Source organism: Zea mays, chromosome 1, assembly GCF_902167145.1.
Source record: "Zea mays cultivar B73 chromosome 1, Zm-B73-REFERENCE-NAM-5.0, whole genome shotgun sequence".
Lineage (NCBI taxonomy): Eukaryota > Viridiplantae > Streptophyta > Magnoliopsida > Poales > Poaceae > Zea > Zea mays.
In genome coordinates this window covers 212,908,167-212,934,059 of record NC_050096.1, presented here as the reverse complement: position 1 = coordinate 212,934,059, position 25,893 = coordinate 212,908,167, and the positions used below count along the sequence as shown (strand labels likewise).

The 25,893-nt window shown below is 44.5% G+C and overlaps 1 protein-coding gene across 1 annotated transcript; it reads left to right on the top strand.

Annotated features, from left to right (window-relative positions):
* Window positions 1–3,049: 3,049 nt before the first annotated feature.
* On the top strand, window positions 3,050–7,471 carry LOC103643236 (putative GTP diphosphokinase RSH2 chloroplastic). The gene is made up of 7 exons (XM_008666392.4): window positions 3,050–3,362; window positions 3,453–4,365; window positions 4,483–4,668; window positions 5,668–6,128; window positions 6,235–6,393; window positions 6,463–6,814; window positions 6,910–7,471. Exons 2-7 carry the CDS (start codon window positions 3,667–3,669, stop codon window positions 7,192–7,194), a joined length of 2,142 nt encoding a protein of 713 aa, XP_008664614.1. The 5' UTR covers window positions 3,050–3,362; window positions 3,453–3,666; the 3' UTR covers window positions 7,195–7,471.
* The last annotated feature ends 18,422 nt before the right edge of the window (window positions 7,472–25,893 follow it).

Genomic DNA, 25,893 nt, shown 5'->3' with positions numbered 1-25,893 from the left:
AGTTACAATCGAAGAATTAGTGCCCCAAGGTCTTAATCTTTTGAAGGATACAATTTTCATAGGTATTAGAGTCTAGGGCCATATTCTTAGCCATCAGTCTTTGCTTAGTGTTGAGCTTGTGATGCAAAAGCATATAAAATAAAACCTTGTTGTGCTTAGGCTGACATTTTGAGGACCACGTCCAGGTAACGGTGGAGCGAGAAGTCAACGGAGGAGGTAGTATCATTACAAGAGGATGAGGTCCCCAAGGGTAAATCCAAGTGTCATTAACAAAGGAGAGAATATCAAGAAGTTGTAAGTCCTAATGTAATAGGAGGAACTAGTGAAAGGCATGTGGGGACAACGTCAGGCATAATAAGTTAGATAGGTGCTCCATGTTCTAAGTCCTAAGAATAGTCACCCTATTATTGGTCGCAAATGTCTAAATCTCTAAGAATGCGTCAGCCAGCCTACCATGTCCCTAGTTATCAAACCAAAGGGATACCAATCAACCAACCACAACTTTAATCTTGGTATAAGCAAAAATCAGGAAGTGCTTTGAGCACATCACGCTACTAGAAGGAGCCTTTCCTCTCTACATTGGCAAGCCTTCCTTGGCAGTAGTGATTATTCTAGACGAGGTCCACCCAGGACTGATCGAGCCTGTTAAAGAATTTGTGAAGAAACTTCATAAGTAATGCCTGATTATAATGTTGCAGGTTGATGACACCAAGTCTATTGGTATGCTTTGGTCTAGACACTAAGTCCCAGGCGACAAGAGGAGGCTTCTTAGAAATTAGCTCAACACTTCTCCACAAATAGTGTCGCCTGTACTTATAAATCTGCGTGATCACTTCAATTGGAAGCATGAGAGAGCACATAAAAGGGTTGGGAGGGACGAGATGTAGAAGTTAACGAGCTTTAGCCGACTAGCTAGAGAGAGATACATAGATGTGGCTGCTAGCTGCCTCTCAACTCTTTGAATGAGAGGGAAGAAGCCCACCACTTTAGACGTAGCCAAGCTCAAAGACAGACCCAGGTACGTGAACGAAATGATCCAGCCTGACAGTTGAAGGTCCTGGTGAGATGAAGCATCTTATCAGAAGAAACATTGGTTGGATAAATGTACGACTTGAGGTAGTTATTCTTGAGCCTAGAGTAATTCAAGAAAGAATTAAGGAGTGCCTTCGGGGTGAACAATTGTGTCATCGTACTCCTCTTCTTTGTCCTCTAGAATCCATATTTCTCCATGCCTGGTCCAAAAAATACTGTTAGGCATGAAATCACTTTTGCAGCAAGTGGAGTTGAACCGGTGCCTATGACGAGTATTTTCTCTCATTCTTATAGTCTCGACATGGACAACACATAAAACCTGTAAGCTTGTGTCTCTTGTCCGTCTTCAGAAAATAGTGAACGCCTTTAATATATCTTTTAGAGTGTTCATCCATGTTGTAAATCCATTGGCATTCCATCTGCTATATTTATATAAAACATTGATGATTCAATCTTTGTAATAAATATATGACACAATCAGCCACAAAAATTAAAGACATATTGACAAAAACTATTTCAACTATGCTATATGAGAGGATGAACTTACTAACCTTTTTTCATAGTTAAATGAGTGAAATGTTTAACAAATCTTCAAAAAATCTAGACAACACCTGCCCTCTTATAAAGTATTATATTACCTTCAAACATAATACACAACATATAAGATGATTAACTAAAAAACCAATAAATATTGAAACAAAAAGCTAGATTTTTTTCTATTAATAATTTATCTACATTCATAAATATTGAATTACATATTATTAGAGGATAAACTTACTAACTTTTCTCTAAATTATACAAATCAGCCACAAATATGAAGAAATTTACATAAAGAAACAACTATTTTAACTATACTATATGAGATGATGAACTTGCTAACCTTTTTCATACTTTAACGAGTGAACTCTTCCACAAACTATTCGAGAAAATTGGACAACACCTCCCCTCTTTTCAACTTATGGCACCAGAATAGAAGATGTCTATATTTGAATAACCATCTAAATAAAATATTTGAGTTTTTTTTCAAAAAATCTATATTCATATTAGTTAAGAATAATACAGAGTCTCGTAGAGTTGCTTTGGATAGCCATTTAAATAAACTATTGGATGATATTGTTCAAAAATATCTATTCATATTAATTAAAAAGAATATAGAGAGCCTTCTGGAGTTGGCTCTTAGGGCATGTACAATACATATTGTTGCATCCTATCTTGAGGTGTGTAGGGATGTAACTGTAAAAAAACAAAGAAAACATGTCTTAATTAAGATACACCTATGGTTCAGCCTTTTAAGCACAAGATACAATTTCACTAGTATAATCTACATAAATAAGTCGTCTACAAGGTTTACAAACATCTTATTGTATCTACATGTATATTTAATGACGTATCGAGAAACGGACTAAGGGAGACTAATTTTATAATGAATAATAACAAAGGCAACACAAGCTAGTAGGAGGACTTATTTTTCGCCTTCCCTCTCCTTTCCCCTCTATCCTCCACCTCTTCTTCAAGGAAGCAGGAGTTTATCATCTATAACCCAATTTAAAGGAGTTTTATAGAGGGGTTAGAGCCCTCAGCCCTTACAGATCCACCCTATGTGTCTTAGCTATATTTTTACTCAAAAATCGCACCATAACATCAGGGATACATGCTTACTAGCGTTTAGCTATTTATAGCTAGTTATTGAGTTGTTAACCACATGGGTAGATCTGATCATGGGCCACCCTACCTAATCAATCCAACCCAACCCGTTCGAAAAAACCCAACCTGACCGATCCGATCCGACCAATACAACGGGTGGATACAGATCATTTTTTTGACCCATAATAATTCACTGGCTGGGTACAAGCATAATTTTTGACAAAAAACCGGACCCAATTCAAAAAAAATCTGATCTAAAACTAAAAAATTTGACCCAAAAGAGAAAAAAACTAACCTAACATATCAAAATCAAAGACGAGTCAATCCGATCCGACGCGACAGTATAAAAGGCGTACTGAATGCTCCACGACCTGAACCCGACACGTGCGATACAAAGAAGCTGCGGATTTGGATGACCACGTACGTGAAGGAGCAAATCTTATCCCGAAAGTAGCCAGAAGCGGTCAAGCGGATGAGGTAAAAGCTGAATTCCGGCTGTACATCCTGGCTGTCTGGCGGTGGGGCAGTTTCGCCATACCAGCCGCGCGCGGCTATTGTTGGCGTGGATGCCCCCAACCCCAGATTCTTCTGGCCACGCACCCGAAATCCACACCTCACAAACCACGCAGCGGAGGCGACCCACAAAAAACACGCGCGGCAGGAGGAAGGCGAGGAAGCATCCCCTTGTGCGCGCCCCCCTCATCCTCTCAATCCCACGGATTCGCCGGGGTAATCTCGCCACGGCCGTGCTTTGACGCCGAATTCGTGCTCTGTAGGTTCAATTGACCCCACCACCGCCCGCTGCTGCTTCGTTTCTAGCTCGAGAGAGTTTAGTGGGTTGCTTGATTCCGAAGCTCCGAGCTCGTGGGATTGAATTGAGCCCCCCCAAGATCAGAATTGGAGCAGCGGGTTTTGGTTTCCTGCTTGGTGCCGCTGATTGGAGTACGCTTCTTTTGTGGTGGTTGAGAGGCTGCTCGGCTTCCGCCGACCATGTCCGTGCCGGCGATAGCCGTGTACACCAGCCCGCCCGGCGCCGTCTACGCGCCGCCGGAGCTCGAGTCCAGCTCGCGCGGCTCGGCGCCGTGCGCGGCCGCGGCGTCCCCGTCAGCGCCGAGCTCCCACCGCCACGCGGCCGTCGCGGGCGGCTTGTCCTGCCTATTTTCGTCCCCGTCCGCGGCCCCGCGGGCAACGGCGCACGAGGAGCTCGGCGCGCTCTGGCACGACAGATCCGATGAGCCGCCCTCCGTCGCCGGGGGCTTCGGCGGCGGGGGCTACTCGTACCCCCAGTCGTCGCCGTCGCCGCTCAAGCTGCGGGACCACCTCCACCGCAGCCCGGTGTCTCTGTTCCACACCCCTGCCTCCTCCCCGGCGTCCAGGAGCCCCTCGGTTTCCTGGCTCGCTGGCCGTGAGCGCGAGCGCCTCTTCTCTAGCTTCGTGCGCAACGCGCTTGGCTCCTGCATTGACTACGCACCGGTCACCAGCTTCCCGCTGGGTGTGCGCCCCGCGGCCACTGGTGTCGACGCCGCGGAGCTGGCCTTCGAGCTTGACGAAAACCTCTCTGAGGCGGAGCCGTCCTGCGAACCTGATGCTCATGAACTCCTCGCCGGCGCCCAGGCTCGCCACCACATCTTCCGCGACGAGCTTGTCGTCAAGGCCTTCAAGGAGGCCGAGCGGGCACACCGTGGCCAGGTAAAATGTTGATCCCCAAGGAGATGTACGGAATCCCAATCTTCTCGCTTTTCATTTGCAAGCCATCTTGTGCTGTTGTTAAACCTCATGTCGTTTGTGTATTGGTTGTGTGCTCAGAAGCGGGCTAGTGGTGATCCATACTTGCAGCATTGTGTGGAGACTGCGGTTCATCTGGCCAATATTGGTGCAAACGCAACCGTTGTGTCTGCTGGCCTTCTCCATGACACAATTGATGATTCGTTCATGGACTATGATCATATCTTCAGGATGTTTGGTGCTGGTGTGGCCGATCTTGTTGAAGGGGTAGGCACATTTTATTCACTCTATCTTGATCGTTATTTCAAATTGGAATTGGATAATTTCTTCCATAGTTTACTAAAGTTTTTGGCTGGATACGCTGATAGTTTTTCAAGTTATCTAGATTGCGTGTTTAACTTTTGAAGTCAATGGGCCATGTGCTCTTTTTGCGTAACATATGGATAGCCTTACTACTAAGGGGGTGTTTGGTTGCTCCTGCTAAAGTTTAGCTCGGGTCACATCAAGCGTTTGATTTTTAAATAGGAGTATGAAATATAGACCCAACCAACTGGACTAGATTCGTCTCGTCTTCTAATCTTCGGCTGACAAATTAGTTTTATAATCCGACTATATTTAATACCCGGAACGGAGGTTCAAACATTCGATGGGACAGGGGCTAAATTTTAGCGGGGTGTAACCAAACACCCCCTAAGTAAACAAAGTCCTTATTCCGCAGTGACACAAATTCTAATGTATTGACCGGTGGAAGCTTCTATTCTGAGCTACTGATTTGTTTATAAACTATAGGCAGTAGCAATCAACTTGCGATGAAGTTTCTTTGTTACCAAATTCAGTTAGTCCGTTCTTTAGCCTTTGCTTTGTTGATAATATTAGTTCTGACATCGGAAATTAGACATACTTCCTGAACTCATTACCAAGAACAGAGACACGAAATACATTCTTTAACACTTTCTTGTTTGTCTTTGGAATGGTCACCAAAATAGTCAGCATCTTTGACCAGCCACAGCTCAACTGTTTTGGCCTCCATATCTGCAGAAGTTGAAAAATGCACATATGGAGTTGCTTCTTTCCTGATAACTATTTGAAACAAATTCTTTTTCCTGTTTTATATGCTATCTTTGCCATAAAAGTGGATAAAAGCCATCGAAGCAATCTTTGACTCCTTTTTCTTCATGAATACAAAATCTTTTTTTTTAAACATCCTATTCTCAAAAATCATGTTGTTGGTACTGCAAGCTCAAGAATAAATAATTATCTGTTCAGGTTTCGAAGTTAAGCCATTTGAGCAAACTTGCTCGGGACAACAATACTGCAAGTAGGACTGTTGAAGCTGATCGCCTGCATACAATGTTTCTTGCAATGGCTGATGCACGAGCTGTTCTTATAAAGTTAGCAGATCGTCTGCACAACATGAATACGATAGAAGCTTTGCCTTTGGTTAAACAACAAAGGTTTGCTAAAGAGACTATGGAAATATTTGTGCCATTGGCCAACCGATTAGGAATTGCTAGCTGGAAAGACCACTTGGAGAATATTTGCTTCAAACACTTGAACCCAGAGGAGCACAAGGAGCTTTCCTCTAAACTTCTGATGTCTTTTGATGAAGCACTTCTTACATCTACGCTTCATAACTTGGATAAAAGCCTTAGAGATGAAGGCATTTCATATCACAGTCTTTCTGGAAGGCACAAGAGTTTGTACAGTATATACTCCAAGATGATAAAGTATGTCTTTTTTTTTGTTTACATTATCTGCAGTTCAGTAAAATGTCAGTATATATAGTTGGCATTCACAATCCATGCTCTTAACTGTGCTTATGATTGCTTACAGGAAGAACTTAACAATGGACGATGTCCATGACATCCATGGTCTACGGCTTGTGGTTGAAACAGAGGAAGATTGTTATCGAGCACTTGACATAGTGCACAAGCTGTGGCCCCGAGTTACCGGAAGATTTAAAGACTATATTTGTCATCCGAAGTTGAATGGGTATGCATCAGAAAAGGCCGAGTCTTTTAAAGATCTCTACTGAAATCGTTGCTAATTTACTATCTGCAGGTATCGGTCGCTGCACACTGTCATCATGTGTGAGGGTGTCCATCCATTTGAAATCCAGATCCGAACAAAGGAAATGCACCTACAGGCTGAATATGGATTCGCAGCGCACTGGAGGTACAAAGAAGGTGGCTGCAGGCATTCCTTTGTGCTCCAAATGGTGGAATGGGCGAGGTGGGTGCTCACATGGCAATGCGAGACATTGAGCAAAGAGCGTCCCTCGTCTTTGAGCAGTTCTGTTGGCATAAGGCCACCATGCCCTTTTCCCCTGCATTCGGAAGATTGCTCCTACTCTTACAGCCGACAGTGCAACTATGAAGGCCCTATATTTGTCATCATGCTTGAACATGACAAGGTAGGTCCCCATCTTGTGAATTCATTTGAACTTATTTGTGATGGTAAAGCCATGGTTACTTGTATCATCTGACAAAATTATATCTGATAACTCAGATGTCTGTCCAAGAGCTCCCAGCCAACTCGACTGTAGTTGATCTAATGGAGCGAGTCGGGGCCAACAGTCCGAGATGGAGCCCTTGCAGCTTCCCACTGAAAGAGGAGCTGCGACCGAGGGTTAACCACAAGCCCATAAGCGACCCAAATAGGAAGCTCAGCATGGGCGACGTGGTGGAGCTGACGCCTGCGCTCCCTGACAAGTCGCTGTCCGAGTACCGGGAGGAGATCCAGCGCATGTATGAGCGGGGAGGGTTTGCGCTCGCCACCACCCCTAGAAGCTGACACCATCGTCGCCATGTTAACCTGCTGCTGTACAATACACCTGTAAATACGAACTAATCCTTGCAGCAGAGAAATCCCAGATGAACAAACCCCCCAACTGAATTGGCTAATGGTGCGGGGTTTGATCCAGGACGCTGCTGTGTGTAACGCTTTTTACAAGTTGAAATGTGGCCAAGTTCCTCCGAAGATTCATGAGAAACATGAAGTACTTGTGTCCTTGTACGCTTTTGGTTTGGTTTCAATGTTTCATTTGGACTGGATCAAGTCCGACCTCTTCCGCGCTCTAATCAGGACGCGACAACTGTGTTGATTGTGGCTTCTCTTCCACACCATGTAAATAAGCAGGAAAATATGAACCAACGTTATCGTACCTTCTCGTCCACATATATCTAACTAAATACTCCATCTGTTCCAAAATATAGTTTTTTTAGTCTTTTTTCCGTCTAAATGATATATCTGTACTAACTATTAAGACTGGACTGTAGACTGCCCCGCCTAACAACTGCCCGCCGCGACCCCCGCCAACCGCCTGCCACGACCCTCGCCAGCCGCAAGGCGCGAACGCCCGACCGCTCCGCAAACAGCCTGCGCGCGTGCCACGACCTGCCGCAAACCCGGCCCGCCGCCCCAAACCCCTGCAAGGCACTATACGCCCTCAGCAGCAGCAGTAGTGCGCCCCCAGCACCCGCCCTCCACCTCCGCTGCCACGTCCGTTACCCTCCCCACCACCACGGCACTAAACGCCTTGGCGACCTGCTCGACCACGGCTGGGCGCGTCCCGACCGCCAGTTCACGGCAGCCGGATTCGACGATGCCGTCCTCCTGTGGGAGAGAGACGACGAGCCGACGGGGGCGGTGAGGGCGAGGAGGATGGGGCCAAGAGGAGGACAGACCGGATTGCCGGACCCGACGCCGCTTCCCCTGCGCACATCGCGCCTGCTCTCCCGAGCCTCCTCCCCCCCGACGCGCAATCGCGCGGCCCCCAAGACCGATGTTTTGTGGCTACAGAGGTGGGCGCCCTACGACCTCGACCCCTCCCATCCTACGGCAGCTCTGGCCCCCATCCCGTCCCCGACCAAGTCCATCGACCGCATCGTCCACCGCCTCTGCAACCTCGCCCTCGACGACGACGATCCCTCCTCATCTTCGACGAGACACAAATCAAATGGTAATGATGTTGTTTGGATTACTGTGTATCACTGCTTGTTTATTTCAATGCGCAAGATATTAACCATCTGAACTCTACTTTGGAAAGGTTTGAAGACGATGGCTATAATTTTTAGATTTGGCTCCAATAATCGAGCCGCCTAGGGTAATAGTGCATCTGGTGCCTCCATTTCTACTACTTCAATCTTGGTGCGAGAGGATCTTTACAATCCTTATGGCTTTGTCTTAGTGGCGTGCATATCTTCAGCTCAAGGAATTCATCATCCATACCGACCAACGCAGTTTGGTACAATTGTCGGAACAACGCCTTCATACTGCTTGGCAGCAACTGGTGTTTTCCATGTTGTTGGGCCTCAATTACCGTATTGTGTACAAGCGTGGAACGGACAATCGGGTGGCCGACGCACTCTTCCGCGAACCTTCTCATGATGCGTCTTGTGCTGCAATTTCTTCAGCAACACCACACTGGGTCACTGGTTGCTAGAGGTGGAGTCTGGCTATGATCAGGATGATTTCGCTGCTCGTCTCAAGGCTCATTTGCTGCTCGCCCCTTCATCGGTTCCTAGCTTCTCTTTGGTGGACGGTGTTCTGCGCTGAAAGCATCTGGGCCCCTGGTTGGTTTTAGTGATTAATGACAACGTAATGTTATATGTGACTAACGTGTGTTTTGCAGAGACAAATGGTAAGTTAGGTCGCATTACAGGTAGGAGTACTACAACGGTGAAAACAATCCCGGAGATAAGAACTCGAAGCGACGGATAAAACGACGAAACAAAAGGTGAAGGACTACGGAGTCCGAGTGTCAAGGAGATGTGGACACTCGTGATTTAGTTAGGTCTTTTATTCTCTTTTAGCCATACTATAAAGAGGGGTTATCAATGAGTAGTTTGACCAAGAGAGTTCTAGTGTAGTGTAGGTGCACAATCACACTCACATACAGTGCTAGGTGTCACTCTAGAACTCACTCACAAGTTAGAACGAAAACCGATTTGAAAATCAGCTGAAAAACAAGAGGTAGGGTTTCTGGCCCTGGGGCACCGGACTGTCCGGTGTGCACCGGACTGTCCGGTGCACCATCTGCCAGGTGGGCTAGGCTGGCCCAGGGGAAGGCCTCCCCGGGCAGCAAAACTTGAGCGCGACTGTTTCAGAAGTGAATTATAGTGGCGCACCGGACAGTGCACCGGACAGTGCACCGGACTGTCCGGTGTGCACCGGACAGTGACTGTTCACTGTCCGGTGTGCCATGAGTCCAACGGCTAACTGTCAGAACTAGCCGTTGGAAATGACCGTTGGCGCACCGGTGGCGCACCGGACTGTCCGGTGCGCCCGTGCGCAGTAAAATGCCTGTAACGGCTAGTTGGTGGGTGAGGGCTATTTATACCCCTCCACCCACCATATTCAATGTCTTGCACCCCACATTTATTCTAGCATATTGCTAGAGCATTGCAAGCACCAAAAGCCTAGTGAGGAGATTAGAGAATCTTAATCCCGCATTTGTTCCTCATTAGCGCTAGCGAGAGCCACCTAGAGCACACACCACTTGCATTAGGCTTCTCTTGGTCAAGCAAAAGTCTACGGCTTGTTACTCTTGGTGATCGGCATCACCTAGACGGCTTGGTGGCGTTGGGAGCTCGGTGATCACCGTGAAGATCTTGTTGGTGACCCAACTCAAGTTTGTAAGCGGTCTCGAGGGATCCACCGTGCCGGAGTGGCAAAGGATCATCTCGTAGTGAGCACTTGGTTCTTGCGAGGACCAAGGGGGAGCGATACCCTTGCGCGGGTGTGAAAGTCGCCTAGAGGGGGGGGTGAATAGGGCGAATCTGAAATTTATAAACTTAAGCACAACTACAAGCCGGGTTAGCGTTAGAAATATAGACGAGTCCGAGAGAGAGGGTGAAAAACAAATCGTGGGCAAATAAAGAGTGAGACACGATGATTTGTTTTACCGAGGTTCGGTTCTTGCAAACCTACTCCTCGTTGAGGTGGTCACAAAGACCGGGTCTCTTTCAACCCTTTCCCTCTCTCAAACGGTCACTTAGACCGAGTGAGCTTCTCTTCTCAATCAAACGGAACACGAAGTTCCCGCAAGGACCACCACACAATTGGTGTCTCTTGCCTTGGTTACAATTGAGTTTGATCACTAGAAGAATGAGAAAGAAAAGAAGCGATCCAAGCGCAAGAGCTCAAAAGAACACAAATGTCTCTCTCTTTAGTCACTATTTGATTTGGAGTGATTCCGGACTTGGGAGAGGATTTGATCTCTTTGGAGTGTCTAGAATTGAATGCTATAGCTCTTGTAATGTGTTGAAGGTGGAAAACTTGGATGCCATTGAATGTGGGGTGGTTGGGGTATTTATAGCCCCAACCACCAAAAATGGTCGTTGGAAGGCTGTTGTCGCATGGCGCACCGGACAATCCGGTGCGCCACCGGACACTGTCCGGTGCGCCAGCCACGTCAGCAGACCGTTGGGGTTCGATCGTTGGAGCTCTGACTTGTGGGGCCTCTGGGCTGTCCGGTGGTGCACCGGATAGGTCCTGTAGACTGTCTGGTGCGCCAACTGCGCGCGCTCTGACTCTGGCGCGCACTGTAGCGCATTGAATGCGGTTGCAGTCGACCGTTGCACGCGAAGTAGCCGTTGCTCCGCTGGCACACCGGACAGTCCGGTGTGACACCGGACACTGTCCGGTGCTTCACCGGATAGTCCGGTGAATTATAGCGGAGCGCCCTCTGATTTTCCCGAAGGTAGCGAGTTCAGCGTCGAGTGCCCTGGTGCACAGGACAGTCCGGTGCGCCAGACCAGGGTGCCTTTGGGTTGTCTTTTGCTCTCTTTGTTTGAACCCTTTCTTGGTTTTTTATTGGCTTGTTGTGAACCTTTGGCACCTGTAGAACTTAGAGACTAGAGCAAACTAGTTAGTCCAATTATTTGTGTTGGGCAATTCAACCACCAAAATCAATTAGGAAAAAGGTGTAAGCCTAATTCCCTTTTAATCTCCCCCTTTTTGGTGATTGATGCCAACACAAACCAAAGCAAATATAAAAGTGCATAATTGAACTAGTTTGCATAATTGTAAGTGCAAAGATTACTTAGAATTGAACCAATAAAAATTCTCATAAGATATGCATGGATTGTTTCTTTATATTTTCATCATTTTGGACCACGTTTGCACCACATGTTTTGTTTTTGCAAATTCTTTTGTAAATTCTTTTCAAAGTCCTTTTGCAAATAGTCAAAGGTAAATGAATAAGATTTTGAGAAGCATTTTCAAGATTTTAAGATTTTCTCCCCTGTTTCAAATGCTTTTCCTTTGACTAAACAAAACTCCACCTCAATAAAATCCTCCTCTTAGTGTTCAAGAGGGTTTTAAGATACCAATTTTGAAAATACTACCTTCTCCCCCTTTTGAATATAATAAGATATCAATTGAATTTTTTTTCCATTTCAAGACTTTCTCTCAATTTCAATTTTGAAAATTGGTGGTGGTGCGGTCCTTTTGCTTTGGGCTAATACTTTCTCCCCCTTTGGCATGAATCGCCAAAAACGGATGCTTTGAGTGAAATATAAGCCCTTTTCACTACTTTCTCCCCTTTGACAATCAAAATATGAGTGAAGATTATACCAAAGTTGGAGAGTTGCTCGGAGCGACGGCGAAGGATGAGTTATGGAGTGGAAGCCTTTGTCTTTGCCGAAGACTCCAATTCCCTTTCAATACACCTATGACTTGGTTTGAAATATACTTGAGAACACATTAGTCATAGCACATGAAAGAGATATGATCAAAGGTATACTTATGAGCTACGTGTGCAAAACATCAAAAGAAATTCCTAGAGTCAAGAATATTTAGCTCATGCCTAAGTTTGTTAAAAGTTTGTTCATCTAGTGGCTTGGTAAAGATATCGGCTAATTGTTCCTTAGTGTTAATGTATGCAATCTCGATATCTCCCTTTTGTTGGTGATCCCTTAAGAAATGATACCGAATGGCTATGTGTTTAGTGCGGCTATGCTCAACGGGATTATCCGCCATGCGGATTGCACTCTCATTATCACATAGAAGATGAACTTTGGTTAATTTGTAACCATAGTCCCTAAGAGTTCGCCTCATCCAAAGCAATTGCGCGCAACAATGGCCTGCGGCAATGTACTCGGCTTCGGCGGTAGAAAGAGCTACGGAATTTTGCTTCTTTGAAGCCCAAGACACCAAGGATCTTCCCAAGAACTGGGAAGTCCCTGATGTGCTCTTTCTATTAATCTTACACCCCGCCAAATCGACATCCGAATAACCAATTAAATCAAATGTGGATCCCCGAGGGTACCAAAGCCCAAACTTAGGAGTATAAACTAAATATCTCAAGATTTGTTTGACGACCGTAAGGTGATCTTCCTTAGAGTCGGCTTGGAATCTTGCACACATGCATACGGAAAGGATAATATCCGGTCGAGATGCACATAAATAGAGTAAAGGGCCTATCATCGATCGGTATACCTTTTGATCGACGGATTTACCTCCCGTGTCGAGGTCGAGATGCCCATTGGTTCCCATGGGTGTCTTGATGGGCTTTGCATCCTTCATTCCAAACTTGTTTAGAATGTCTTGAATATACTTCGTTTGGCTAATGAAGGTGCCCTCTTGGAGTTGCTTCACTTGAAATCCCAAGAAGTACTTCAACTCTCCCATCATAGACATCTCGAATTTCTGTGTCATGATCCTACTAAATTCCTCACAAGTAGATTCGTTAGTAGACCCAAATATAATATCATCAACATAAATTTGGCATACAAACAAATCATTGTCAAGAGTTTTAGTAAATAAAGTAGGATCGGCCTTTCCAACTTTGAAACCATTAGTGATAAGAAAATCTCTTAGGCATTCATACCATGCTCTTGGGACTTGCTTGAGCCCATAAAGCACCTTAGAGAGTTTATGTACATGATTAGGGTACTCACTATCTTCAAAGCCGGGAGGTTGCTCAACATAGACCTCTTCCTTGATTGGTCCGTTGAGGAAGGCATTTTTCACGTCCATTTGATAAAGCTTGAAGCCATGGTAAGTAGCATAGGCAAGTAATATGCGAATTGATTCAAGCCTAGCTACGGGTGCATAGGTTTCACCGAAATCCAAACCTTCGACTTGTGAGTATCCCTTGGCCACAAGTCGGGCTTTGTTCCTTGTCACCACACCATGCTCATCTTGCTTGTTGCGGAAGACCCACTTGGTTCCTACAACATTTTGGTTAGGACGTGGAACTAAATGCCATACCTCATTCCTTGTGAAATTGTTGAGCTCCTCTTGCATCGCCACCACCCAATCCGAATCTTGTAGTGCTTCCTCTACCCTGTGTGGCTCAATAGAGGAAACAAAAGAGTAATGCTCACAAAAATGTGCAATACGAGATCTAGTGGTTACCCCCTTTTGAATGTCGCCGAGGATGGTGTCGACGGGGTGATCTCGTTGGATTGCTTGGTGGACTCTTGGGTGTGGCGGTCTTGGAACTTGTTCATCTTCCTTATCTTGATCTTGGGCATCTCCCCCTTGATCATTGCTCTCCTTTTGAGGTGGCTCAAATCCTTGTTCTTCTCCTTCATCATTTTGAGCCTCATCCTCATCTTGAGTCGGTGGAGATGCTTGTATTCAGGAAGATGGTTGATCTTGTGCATTTGTTGGCTCTTCGGATTCCTTAGGATACACATCCCCAATGGACATGTTCCTTAGCGTGACACATGGAGCCTCTTCATCAACTATCTCATCAAGATCAACTTGCTCTACTTGAGAGCCGTTAGTCTCATCAAACACAACGTCACAAGAAACTTCAACTAGTCCAGAGGACTTGTTAAAGACTCTATATGCCCTTGTGTTTGAATCATATCCTAGTAAAAAGCCTTCTACAGCCTTAGGAGCAAATTTAGATTTTCTACCTCTTTTAATAAGAATGAAACATTTGCTACCAAAGACTCTAAAATATGAAACGTTGGGCTTTTTACCGATAAGGAGTTCATATGATGTCTTCTTGAGGATTCGGTGTAGATACAACCAGTTGATGGCGTAGCAGGCGATGTTGACCGCCTCGGCCCAAAACCGATCCGAAGTCTTGTACTCATCAAGCATGGTTCTTGCCATGTCCAACAGAGTTCTATTCTTCCTCTCCACTACACCATTTTGTTGTGGCGTGTAGGGAGAGGAGAACTCATGCTTGATGCCCTCCTCCTCAAGAAAGCCTTCGATTTGAGAGTTCTTGAACTCCGTCCCGTTGTCGCTTCTTATTTTCTTGATCCTTAAGCCGAACTCGTTTTGAGCCCGTCTCAAGAATCCCTTTAAGGTCTCTTGGGTATGAGATTTTTCCTGCAAAAAGAACACCCAAGTGAAGCGAGAGTAATCATCCACAATAACTAGACAGTACTTACTCCTGCTGATGCTTATGTAAGCAATCAGGCCAAATAGGTCCATGTGTAGGAGCTCGAGTGGCCTGTCAGTCGTCACAATGTTCTTGTGTGGATGATGAACACCAACTTGCTTCCCTGCCTGACATGCGCTACAAATCCTGTCTTTCTCAAAATGAACATTTGTTAGTCCTAAAATGTGTTCTCCCTTTAGAAGTTTGTGAAGATTCTTCATTCCAACATGTGCTAGTCGGCGATGCCAGAGGCAGCCCATGTTAGTCTTAGCAATTAAGCAAGTGTCGAGTTCAGCTCTATTAAAATCTACTAAGTATAGCTGACTCTCTAACACTCCCTTAAATGCTATTGAATCATCACTTCTTCTAAAGACAGTAACACCAATATCCGTAAAAAGACAGTTGTAGCCCATTTTACATAATTGAGAAACTGAAAGCAAGTTATAGTCTAAAGAATCTACAAGAAAAACATTAGAAATGGAATGGTCAGATGATATAGCAATTTTACCCAAACCTTTGACCAACCCTTGGTTTCCATCCCCGAATGTGATCGCTCTTTGGGAATCTTGGTTTTTCTCATAGGAGGATAACATTTTCTTCTCCCCTGTCATGTGGTTTGTGCACCCGCTATCGATGATCCAACTTGAGCCCCCGTATGCATAAACCTACAAAACAAGTTTAGTTCTTGATTTTAGGTACCCAAATGGTTTTGGGTCCTTTGACGTTAGATACAAGAACTTTGGGTACCCAAACACAAGTCTTTGATCCCTTGTGTTTGCCCCCAACATACTTGGCAACTATCTTGCCGGATTTGTTAGTTAAAACATAAGATGCATCAAAAGTTTTAAATGAAATGTTATGATCATTTGATGCAATAGGAGTTTTCCTCTTAGGCAATTTTGCACGGGTTGATTGCCTAGAGCTAGATGTCTCACCCTTATACATAAAAGCATGATTAGGGCCAGATTGAGACTTCCTAAAATGAATTTTCCTAATTTTGCTCTCGGGATAACCGGCAGGGTACAAAATGTAACCCTCGTTATCCTGAGGCATGGGAGTCTTGCCCTTAACAAGTTTGACAATCTTTTAGGAGGGGCATTAAGTTTGACATTGTCCCCCTTTTGGAAGCCAATGCCATGCTTGATGCCAGGGCGTCTCCCACTATAGAGCATGCTTCTAGCAAATTTAAATTTTTCATTTTCTAAGTCATGCTCATTAATTTTAGCATCTAATTTTGCTATATGATCATTTTGTTGTTTAATTAAAGCCATATGATCATGAATAGCATCAATGTTAATATCTCTACATCTAGTGCAAATAGTGACATGCTCACTGGTAGATGTAGAGGGTTTGCAAGAATTAAGTTCAACAATCTTAGCACATAAAATATCATTGTTATCTCTAAGATTGGAAATGGAAGAATTGCAAACATCTATTTCTTTAGCCTTAGCAATTAATTTTTCATTTTCAATTTTAAGGCTAGCAAGAGAGACATTCAATTCTTCAATCTTAGCAAGCAAGTTTACACTATCATCTCTAAGATTGGGAGTTGAAACATCACAAACATTTGAATCAACCTTAGCAATTAAATTAGCATTCTCATTTCTATGGTTGGTAATAACATCATGGCAAGTGCTTAGCTCACTAGATAGTTTTTCACATTTTTCTACTTCTAGAGCGTAAGCATTTGAACCTTAACATGCTTCTTATTTTCCTTAATTAGGAAGTCCTCTTGGGTGTCCAGGAGTTCATCCTTCTCATGAATAGCACTAATTAATTCATTTATTTTTTCTTTTTGTTGCATGTTTAGGTTGGCAAAAAGGATGCACAAGTTATCCTCCTCAATTTCACTAGAATTATATGCATCACTAGAGGAAGCATATTTAGTGGAGGATCTTGATTTTACCTTCTTCCTTTTATCGTCCTTTGCCATGAGGCACTTGTGGCCGACGTTGGGGAAGAGGAGTCCCTTGGTGACGGCAATGTTGGCGGCGTCCTCGTCGGATGAGGAGTCGGAGGAGCTCTCGTTGGAGTCCCACTCGCGACACACATGGGCATCGCCGCCCCTCTTCTTGTGGTACCTCTTCTTTTCTCTCCTCTTTCCCTTCTTGTCATCGCCCCTGTCACTGTCACTAGATAATGGACATTTAGCAATGAAATGACCGGGCTTACCACACTTGTAGCACACTTTCTTGGAGCGGGGCTTGTAATCCTTCCCCCTCCTTTGCTTGAGGATTTGGCGGAAGCTCTTGATGATGAGCGCCATCTCCTCATTGTCGAGCTTAGAGGCGTCGATGGGTTGTCTACTTGATGTAGACTCCTCTTTTTTCTCCTCCGTCGCCTTGAATGCGACCAGTTGTGCTTCGGGCGTGGAGGGGCCATCTAGCTCGATGATTTTCTTTGAGCCTTTGATCATCAACTTAAAGCTCACAAAATTTCCTATTACTTCCTCGGGAGACATTAGTGTATATCTAGGATTTCCTCGAACTAATTGAACTTGCGTAGGGTTAAGGAAAACGAGGGATCTTAGAATAACCTTGACCATCTCATGGTCATCCCATTTGGTGCTCCCGAGGTTGCGCACTTGGTTCACCAAGGTCTTCAAGCGGTTGTACATGTCTTGTGGCTCCTCCCCTTGGCGAAGCCGAAAGCGACCGCGCTCCCCCTTGATCGTCTCCCGCTTGGTGATTTTGGTCACCTCGTCTCCTTCGTGCGCGGTCTTGAGTATGTCCCAAATCTCCTTGGTGCTCTTCAGTCCTTGCACCTTGTTATACTCCTCTCAACTTAGAGAGGCGAGGAGTATAGTGGTGGCTTGGGAGTTGAAGTGCCGGATTTGGGCGACCTCGTCCGAATCATAGTCTTCATCCCCCGGTGATGGTACCTGTACTCCAATCTCAACAACATCCCAAATGCTAGTGTGGAGTGAGGTTAGATGATGCCTCATTTTATCACTCCACATATTATAATCTTCACCATCAAACAAAGGTGGTTTGCCTAATGGGATGGAAAGTAATGGAGTACGTTTGGAAATGCGAGGATAGAGTAGGGGAATCTTACTAAACTTCTTGTGCTCATGGCGCTTAGAAGTTACGGACGGTGTGTCAGAGCCGGAGGTGGATGGCGACGAAGAGTCGGTCTCGTAGTAGACCACCTTCCTCATCTTCTTCTTGTCACCGCTCTGACGCGACTTGTTGTGTGAAGGGGATCCCTTCACTTTGTTGGCGGACTCCCCGGATGGAGCCTTCCCATGGCTTGTAGCGAGCTTCTCGCTTGTCCCGATCTCCCTCTTGGCGGATGCTCCCGACATCACTTCGAGCGGTTAGGCTCTAATGAAGCACCGAGCTCTGATACCAATTGAAAGTCGCCTAGAGGGGGGGTGAATAGGGCGAATCTGAAATTTATAAACTTAAGCACAACTATAAGCCGGGTTAGCGTTAGAAATATAGACGAGTCTGAGAGAGAGGGTGAAAAACAAATCATGGACAAATAAAGAGTGGGACACGATGATTTGTTTTACCGAGGTTCGGTTCTTGCAAACCTACTCCCCGTTGAGTTGGTCACAAAGACCGGGTCTCTTTCAACCCTTTCCCTCTCTCAAACGGTCACTTAGACCGAGTGAGCTTCTCTTCTCAATCAAACGGAACACGAAGTTCCCGCAAGGACCACCACACAATTGGTGTCTCTTGCCTTGGTTACAATTGATTTTGATCACTAGAAGAATGAGAAAGAAAAGAAGCGATCCAAGCGCAAGAGCTCAAAAGAACCCAAATGTCTCTCTCTCTAGTCACTATTTGATTTGGAGTGATTCCAGACTTGGAGAGGATTTGATCTCTTTGGAGTGTCTAGAATTGAATGCTATAGCTCTTGTAATGTGTTGAAGGTGGAAAACTTGGATGCCATTGAATGTGGGGTGGTTGGGGTATTTATAGCCCCAACCACCAAAAATGGCCGTTGGAAGGCTGCTGTCGCATGGCGCACCGGACAGTCCGGTGCGCCACCGGACACTGTCCGGTGCGCCAGCCACGTCAGCAGACCGTTGGGGTTCGACCGTTGGAGCTCTGACTTGTGGGGCCTCTAGGGTGTCCGGTGGTGCACCGGACAGGTCCTGTAGACTGTCCGGTGCGCCAACTGCGCGTGCTCTGACTCTGGCGCGCACTGTAGCGCATTGAATGCGGTTGCAGTCAACCGTTGCGCGCGAAGTAGCCGTTGCTCCGCTGGCACACCGGGCACTGTCCGGTGCTTCACCGGACAGTCCGGTGAATTATAGCGGAGTGCCCTCTGATTTTCCCGAAGGTAGCGAGTTCAGCGTCGAGTGCCCTGGTGCACCGGACAGTCTGGTGCGCCAGACCAGGGTGCCTTTGGGTTGTCTTTTGCTCTCTTTGTTTGAACCCTTTCTTGGTCTTTTTATTGGCTTGTTGTGAACCTTTGGCACCTGTAGAACTTATAGACTAGAGCAAACTAGTTAGTCCAATTATTTGTGTTGGGCAATTCAACCACCAAAATCAATTAGGAAAAAGGTGTAAGCCTAATTCCCTTTCAGGGTGCTCCAACGAGTACTAGTGGAGAGTGCCGACTCTTTGATACCTCGGGAAAAATTGGAGGAGTCTTCTAAACCTTGCTTTACATTCCGCACTTAATTCGAGCACTTTACATTGTGTATTTGTTTAGCAAGTATTTGAAGTATTGTCTTAACATTGTTGTATTTCTAGTATTATTATCTTAGTGCTAGTTGTTGGGGTGAAGTTGGGCTCTTGCTTAGGTTTTAATTAGTGTTGATTTTTAGAAAAGCCCAATTCACCCCCTCTTGGGCATCGTGATCCTTTCAATTGGTATCAGAGCCTTGTTGCTCTTAGATTAGCTTAACCGCTAAGAGTTATGATGTCCGGTGGGGATGGACCTCCTCCCGTTTTTGATGGTGATGATTTTCCTTATTGGAAAATTCGTATGGAAGCATATTTAGAGGCTATAGACATTGGTGTCTATAAAGCCGCCACACAAGGATTCCCCGAACCTAGAGATCACACAAATCTTGTAGGTGATGAGTTTAATTATGAAAAATGGAATGCCAAGACCAAAAACACCCTTTTTAGAGGCTTTGCAAAGATGTGTTCAATAGAGTAAGAAATCATAAAAATGCTCATGATTTGTGGATGGATATTTGTGCTCTACATGAAGGAACTAGAAGTGAGCGTGAGGAGAGATATCACATTGCTAAGAGAAAGTTAAATTCTTTTGAAATGCTTGCTAATGAAAATGCCAATGCTATGTACTCACGTCTCAATATTCTTGTAGAGGAAGTAAATGGATTGGGGCTTACTCAAATCTCACAACCGGATGTTGTGAGGAAGATTCTCAGTGAGCCCAATAGACAAATATGGACACATTGTCATTGTGCTACATCAAATGGATCTTTTAGTTACCACACCTACACAGATTTTGGGAAAGATCAATGCTCATGAGATGTACATGCACATCAACGACAAAGATGAGTCATCTTCCAAAAGAAAGGATTTGGCTCTCAAAGCAAATCAAGAAAGAAAAGGAAAAGCTAAAATACAAGTTTTGAGGAAAAATCCTCAAGTGATGATGACCTTGATGCTAACATTGCCTTGATGGTAAGGAAGACCACCAAGATGTTGAAGAAGCTCAACAAATAAGGCATCAAATTTGATTCAAGAAAGAAGAAATTCTTTTCCAACAAAAGAAAGCCCATTTATGAGATGGATTGCTACAACTGTGGAGAGCTCGGTCATCTTGCTCATCAGTGTAACAAGCCCAAGAAGAACAAGTTCAAGGGCAAGAAAGAAGATGACAGCGATGATGAAAAGAAGGAAAAAAAATTCTTCAAGAGGAAGGATGGGAAGCAAAAGAGGTTCCACTAGAAGAAAAATGGAAAGGCATATATTGTTGGTGACTGGCTCACTGACATTGAGTCATCAAGTGGATCTTCTTCAAGTGAAGAAGAGAATGATGAAAAAGTTGCCGCCATCGTCGGGGACTTCTCTTCACCACCACCATCGCCATCATCGACTTCTCACCTATGCCTCATGGTTAGAGGTGAACGGAAGGTACAAAATGATATTGATATTATTGATGATAGTGATAGTGATAGTGATGAGGAATTTGCTTCACCTTCATATGATGAGCTAGCTGACTTGCTTAAAGAATATACTCAAATCATTAGAAAGTCAAAAGCTAAATGTGATAGGTTGAAAAATGAAAATGAATCTTTAAATGCCAAATATGACATAGTTATGAAAGCTAGTGATGAAATGAAAGAAGAAAATAAAACTATGTCATCAACTGTGAATGAGCTCACAACCTCCCTAAAAGATGCTAAGGATAAATGTGACAAGTTAAATGAAGCTAATAGGGAGTTGCAAGATAGACTAGTAAAAATCAAGGAAGACTATACTCAGATTAAATTTGATCATGATAATCTTCTTGTTGAAAATGAACTTTTATCTTGCAAAACACATGAGGCTATTAACCCTGTTGTTAAGATTGATGTAGCAACCTCATGTGATGATTTGAGTCAAGGAGAGCAAACTAGCCTACATGCTGAATTGACTGAAAAAGTTGAAGTCTTGACTTTAGACAACCAAAAATTGAAGAGATGCCTGACTGATGCAACTACTAGAGGAAAGGTTGCTATTGAGAACAATGATTTCAACAATGAGTTGGCAGTGGATAATGAAAGGCTTAAAAATGAGGTCAAGAAACTTAAGAGTGAAAATGAACATCTTGCAACAAGTGTGCAAAAGTTCAACAAAGGCCAATACCTCCAAAATAAGTTGCTTATGAACACTGTCATGAAAAACAACAAGAGTGGTATTGGATACAATGCTTTTGTGCAAAAGAAAGCCACTACCCAATACAAGCCAAAGCAGACTCACAAGCCTATCAAATGCTTTGAGTGTGGAAATGAAGGTCATTTTGCCCACAACTGCAAAGCCAAACCACCAACTCCCTTGCCTAAGCACTCAAGACCATTTGCTTTCAATGCTCATTATGTTCTAAGAAAGGTTGCAAATAGAAAGGTCAAAGTTACTGAAAGTCGCCTAGAGGGGGGGGGGTGAATAGGGCGAATCTGAAATTTATAAACTTAAGAACAACTACAAGCCGGGTTAGCGTTAGAAATAAGAACGAGTCCGAGAGAGAGGGTGAAAAAACAAATCACGGGCAAATAAAGCGTGAGACACGATGATTTGTTTTACTGAGGTTCGGTTCTTGCAAACCTACTCCCCGTTGAGGTGGTCACAAAGACCGGGTCTCTTTCAACCCTTTCCCTCTCTCAAACGGTCACTTAGACCGAGTGAGCTTCTCTTCTCAATCAATCGGAACACAAAGTTCCCGCAAGGACCACCACACAATTGGTGTCTCTTGCCTCGATTACAAATGAGTTTGATCACAAGAAGAATGAGAAAGAAAAGAAGCAATCCAAGCGCAAGAGCTCAAATGAACACAAATATCACTCTCTCACTAGCCACTATTGATTGGAGTTGTCTTTGGACTTGGGAGAGGATTTGATCTCTTTGGAGTGTCTAGAATTGAATGCTATAGATCTTGTAATGTGTTGAAGATGGAAAACTTGGATACCATTGAATGTGGGGTGGTTGGGGTATTTATAGCCCCAACCACCAAAAATGGCCGTTGGAAGGCTGCTGTCGCATGGCGCACCGGACAGCCGGTACGCCACCGGATACTGTCCGGTGCGCCAGCCACGTCAGCAGACTGTTGGGGTTCGACCGTTGGAGTTCTGACTTGTGGGGCCTCTGGGCTGTCCGGTGGTGCACCGGACAGGTCCTATAGACTGTCCAGTGCACCAACTGCGCGTGCTCTGACCTCTGGGCGCGCGGGCGCGCATTAAATGCGTTGCAGTCGACCGTTGCGCGCGAAGTAGTCGTTGCTCCGCTGGCACACCGGACAGTCTGATGCATCACCGGACAGTCCGGTGAATTATAGCGGAGCGGCCTCCTGATTTCTCGAAGGTGGCGAGTTCAGCATCGAGTGCCCTGGTGAACCGGACACTGTCCGGTGGCACACCGGACGGTCCGGTGCGCCAGACCAGGGTGCCTTTTGGGATGTCTTTTGCTCTCTTTGTTTGAACCCTTTCTTGGTCTTTTTATTGGCTTATTGTGAACCTTTGGCACCTGTAGAACTTATAGACTAGAGCAAACTAGTTAGTCCAATTATTTGTGTTGGGCAATTCAACCACCAAAATCAATTAGGAAAAGGTGTAAGCCTAATTCCCTTTCAATCTCCCCCTTTTTGGTGATTGATGCCAACACAAACCAAAGCAAATATAGAAGTGCATAATTGAACTAGTTTGCATAATTGTAAGTGCAAAGGTTACTTAGAATTGAGCCAATAAATATTTTCATAAGATATGCATGGATTGTTTCTTTATATTTAACATTTTGGACCATGCTTGCACCACACGTTTTATTTTTGCAAATTCTTTTGTAAATTCTTTTCAAAGTCCTTTTGCAAATAGTCAAAGGTATATGAATAAGATTTTGGGAAGCATTTACAAGATTTGAAATTTTCTCCCCCTGTTTAAAATGCTTTTCCTTTGACTTAAACAAAACTCCCCCTCAATAAAATCCTCCTCTTAATGTTCAAGAGGATTTTAAGATACCAATTTTGAAAATGCTACTTTCTCCCCCTTTTGAATATAATAAGATATCAATTGAAAAATTCATCATTTTAAAACCTTTTGAAAATGGGTGGTGGTGCGGTCCTTTTGCTTTGGGCTAATACTTTCTCCCCCTTTGGCATGAATCGCCAAAAACGGATACTTGAGTGAAATATAAGCCCTTTTAACTACTTTCTCCCCCTTTGGCGAACACAATATGAGTGAAGATTATACCAAAGTTGGAGAGTTGCTCGGAGCGACGGCGAAGGATGAGTTATGGAGTGGAGTGGAAGCCTTTGTCTTTGCCGAAGACTCCAATTCCCTTTCAATACACCTATGACTTGGTTTGAAATATACTTGAGAACACATTAGTCATAGCACATGAAAGAGATATGATCAAAGGTATATTACTGAGCTATGTGTGCAAAACATCAGAAGAAATTCCTAGAATCAAGAATATTTAGCTCATGCCTAAGTTTGTTAAAAGTTTGTTCATCTAGTGGCTTGGTAAAGATATCGGCTAATTGTTCCTTGGTGTTAATATATGCAATCTTGATATCTCCCTTTTGTTGGTGATCCCTTAGAAAATGATACCGAATGGCTACGTGTTTAGTGCGGCTATGCTCAACGGGATTATCCGCCATGCGGGTTGCACTCTCATTATCACATAGAAGAGGAACTTTGGTTAATTTGTAACCATAGTCCCTAAGGGTTTGCCTCATCCAAAGTAGTTGCACGCAACAATGACCTGCGGCAATATACTCGGCTTCGGCGGTAGAAAGAGCTACGGTCTTCTTTGAAGCCCAAGACACCAGGGACCTTCCCAAGAACTGGCAAGTCCCCGATGTACTCTTTCTATTAATTTTACACCCCACCCAATCGGCATTCGAATAACCAATTAAATCAAATGTGGATCCCCTAGGATACCAAAGCCCAAACTTAGGAGTATGAACTAAATATCTCAAGATTCGTTTTACGACCGTAAGGTGAGCTTCCTTAGGGTCGGCTTGGAATCTTGCACACATACATACGGAAAGCATTATATCCGGTCGAGATGCACATAAATAGAGTAAAGAGCCTATCATCGACCGGTATACCTTTTGATCTACGGATTTACCTCCCGTATAGAGGTCGAGATGCCCATTGGTTCCCATGGGTGTCTTGATGGGCTTGGCATCCTTCATTCCAAACTTGTTTAGAATGTCTTGAATATACTTCGTTTGGCTAATGAAGGTGCCCTCTTGGAGTTGCTTCACTTGAAATCCTAAGAAGTATTTCAACTCCCCCATCATAGACATCTCGAATTTTTGTGTCATGATCCTACTAAATTCCTCACATGTAGATTCGTTAGTAGACCCAAATATAATATCATCAACATAAATTTGGCATACAAACAAATCATTGTCAAGAGTTTTAGTAAATAAAGTAGGATCGACCTTTCCGACTTTGAAGCCATTAGTGATAAGAAAATCTCTTAGGCATTCATACCATGCTCTTGGGGCTTGCTTGAGCCCATAAAGCGCCTTAGAGAGTTTGTAAACATGGTTAGGGTACTCACTATCTTCAAAGCCGGGAGGTTGCTCAACATAGACCTCCTCCTTGATTGGTCCATTGAGGAAGGCACTTTTCACGTCCATTTGGTAAAGCTTAAAGCCATGGTAAGTAGCATAGGCAAGTAAAATGCGAATTGATTCTAGCCTAGCTACGGGTGCATAGGTTTCACCGAAATCCAAACCTTCGACTTGTGAATACCCCTTGGCCACAAGTCGGGCTTTGTTCCTTGTCACCACACCATGCTCATCTTGCTTGTTGCGGAAGACCCACTTGGTTCCTACAACATTTTGGTTAGGACGTGGAACTAGATGCCATACCTCGTTCCTAGTGAAGTTGTTGAGCTCCTCTTGCATCGCCACCACCCAATCCGAATCTTGTAGTGCTTCCTCTACCCTGTGTGCCTCAATAGAGGAAACAAAAGAGTAATGTTCACAAAAATGAGCAACACGAGATCGAGTAGTTACCCCCTTTTCAATATCGCCTAGGATGGTGTTCACTGGGTGATCTCGTTGGATTGCTTGGTGGACTCTTGGGTGTTGCGGCCTTGGAACTTGTTCATCTTCCTCATCTTGATCATGGGCATCTCCCCCTTGATCATTGCTCTCTTCTTGAGTTGGCTCAACTCCTTGATCTTCTCCTTCATCATTTTGAGCCCCATCCTCATCTTGAGTTGGTGGAGATGCTTGTGTGGAGGAAGATGGTTGATCTTGTGCATGTGGTGGCTCTTCGGATTCCTTAGGACACACATCCCCAATGGACATGTTCCTTAGTGCGACGCACGGAGCCTCTTCATCACCTATCTCATCAAGATCAACTTGCTCTACTTGAGAGCTGTTAGTCTCATCAAACACAATGTCACAAGAAACTTCAACTAGTCCAGAGGACTTGTTAAAGACTCTATATGCCCTTGTGTTTGAATCATATCCTAGTAAAAAGCCTTCTACAGCCTTAG

What these genes read in the sequence shown, in the direction of transcription:
- LOC103643236 (XM_008666392.4), top strand. Translation starts at nt 3,667, where the DNA reads ATGTCCGTGCCGGCGATAGCCGTGTACACCAGCCCGCCCGGCGCCGTC. An exon ending in AGCGGGCACACCGTGGCCAG is followed by an intron (nt 4,366 to 4,482) that starts GTAAAATGTTGA and finishes TTGTGTGCTCAG; the next exon opens with AAGCGGGCTAGTGGTGATCC. An exon ending in TGTCATCCGAAGTTGAATGG is followed by an intron (nt 6,394 to 6,462) that starts GTATGCATCAGA and finishes TACTATCTGCAG; the next exon opens with GTATCGGTCGCTGCACACTG.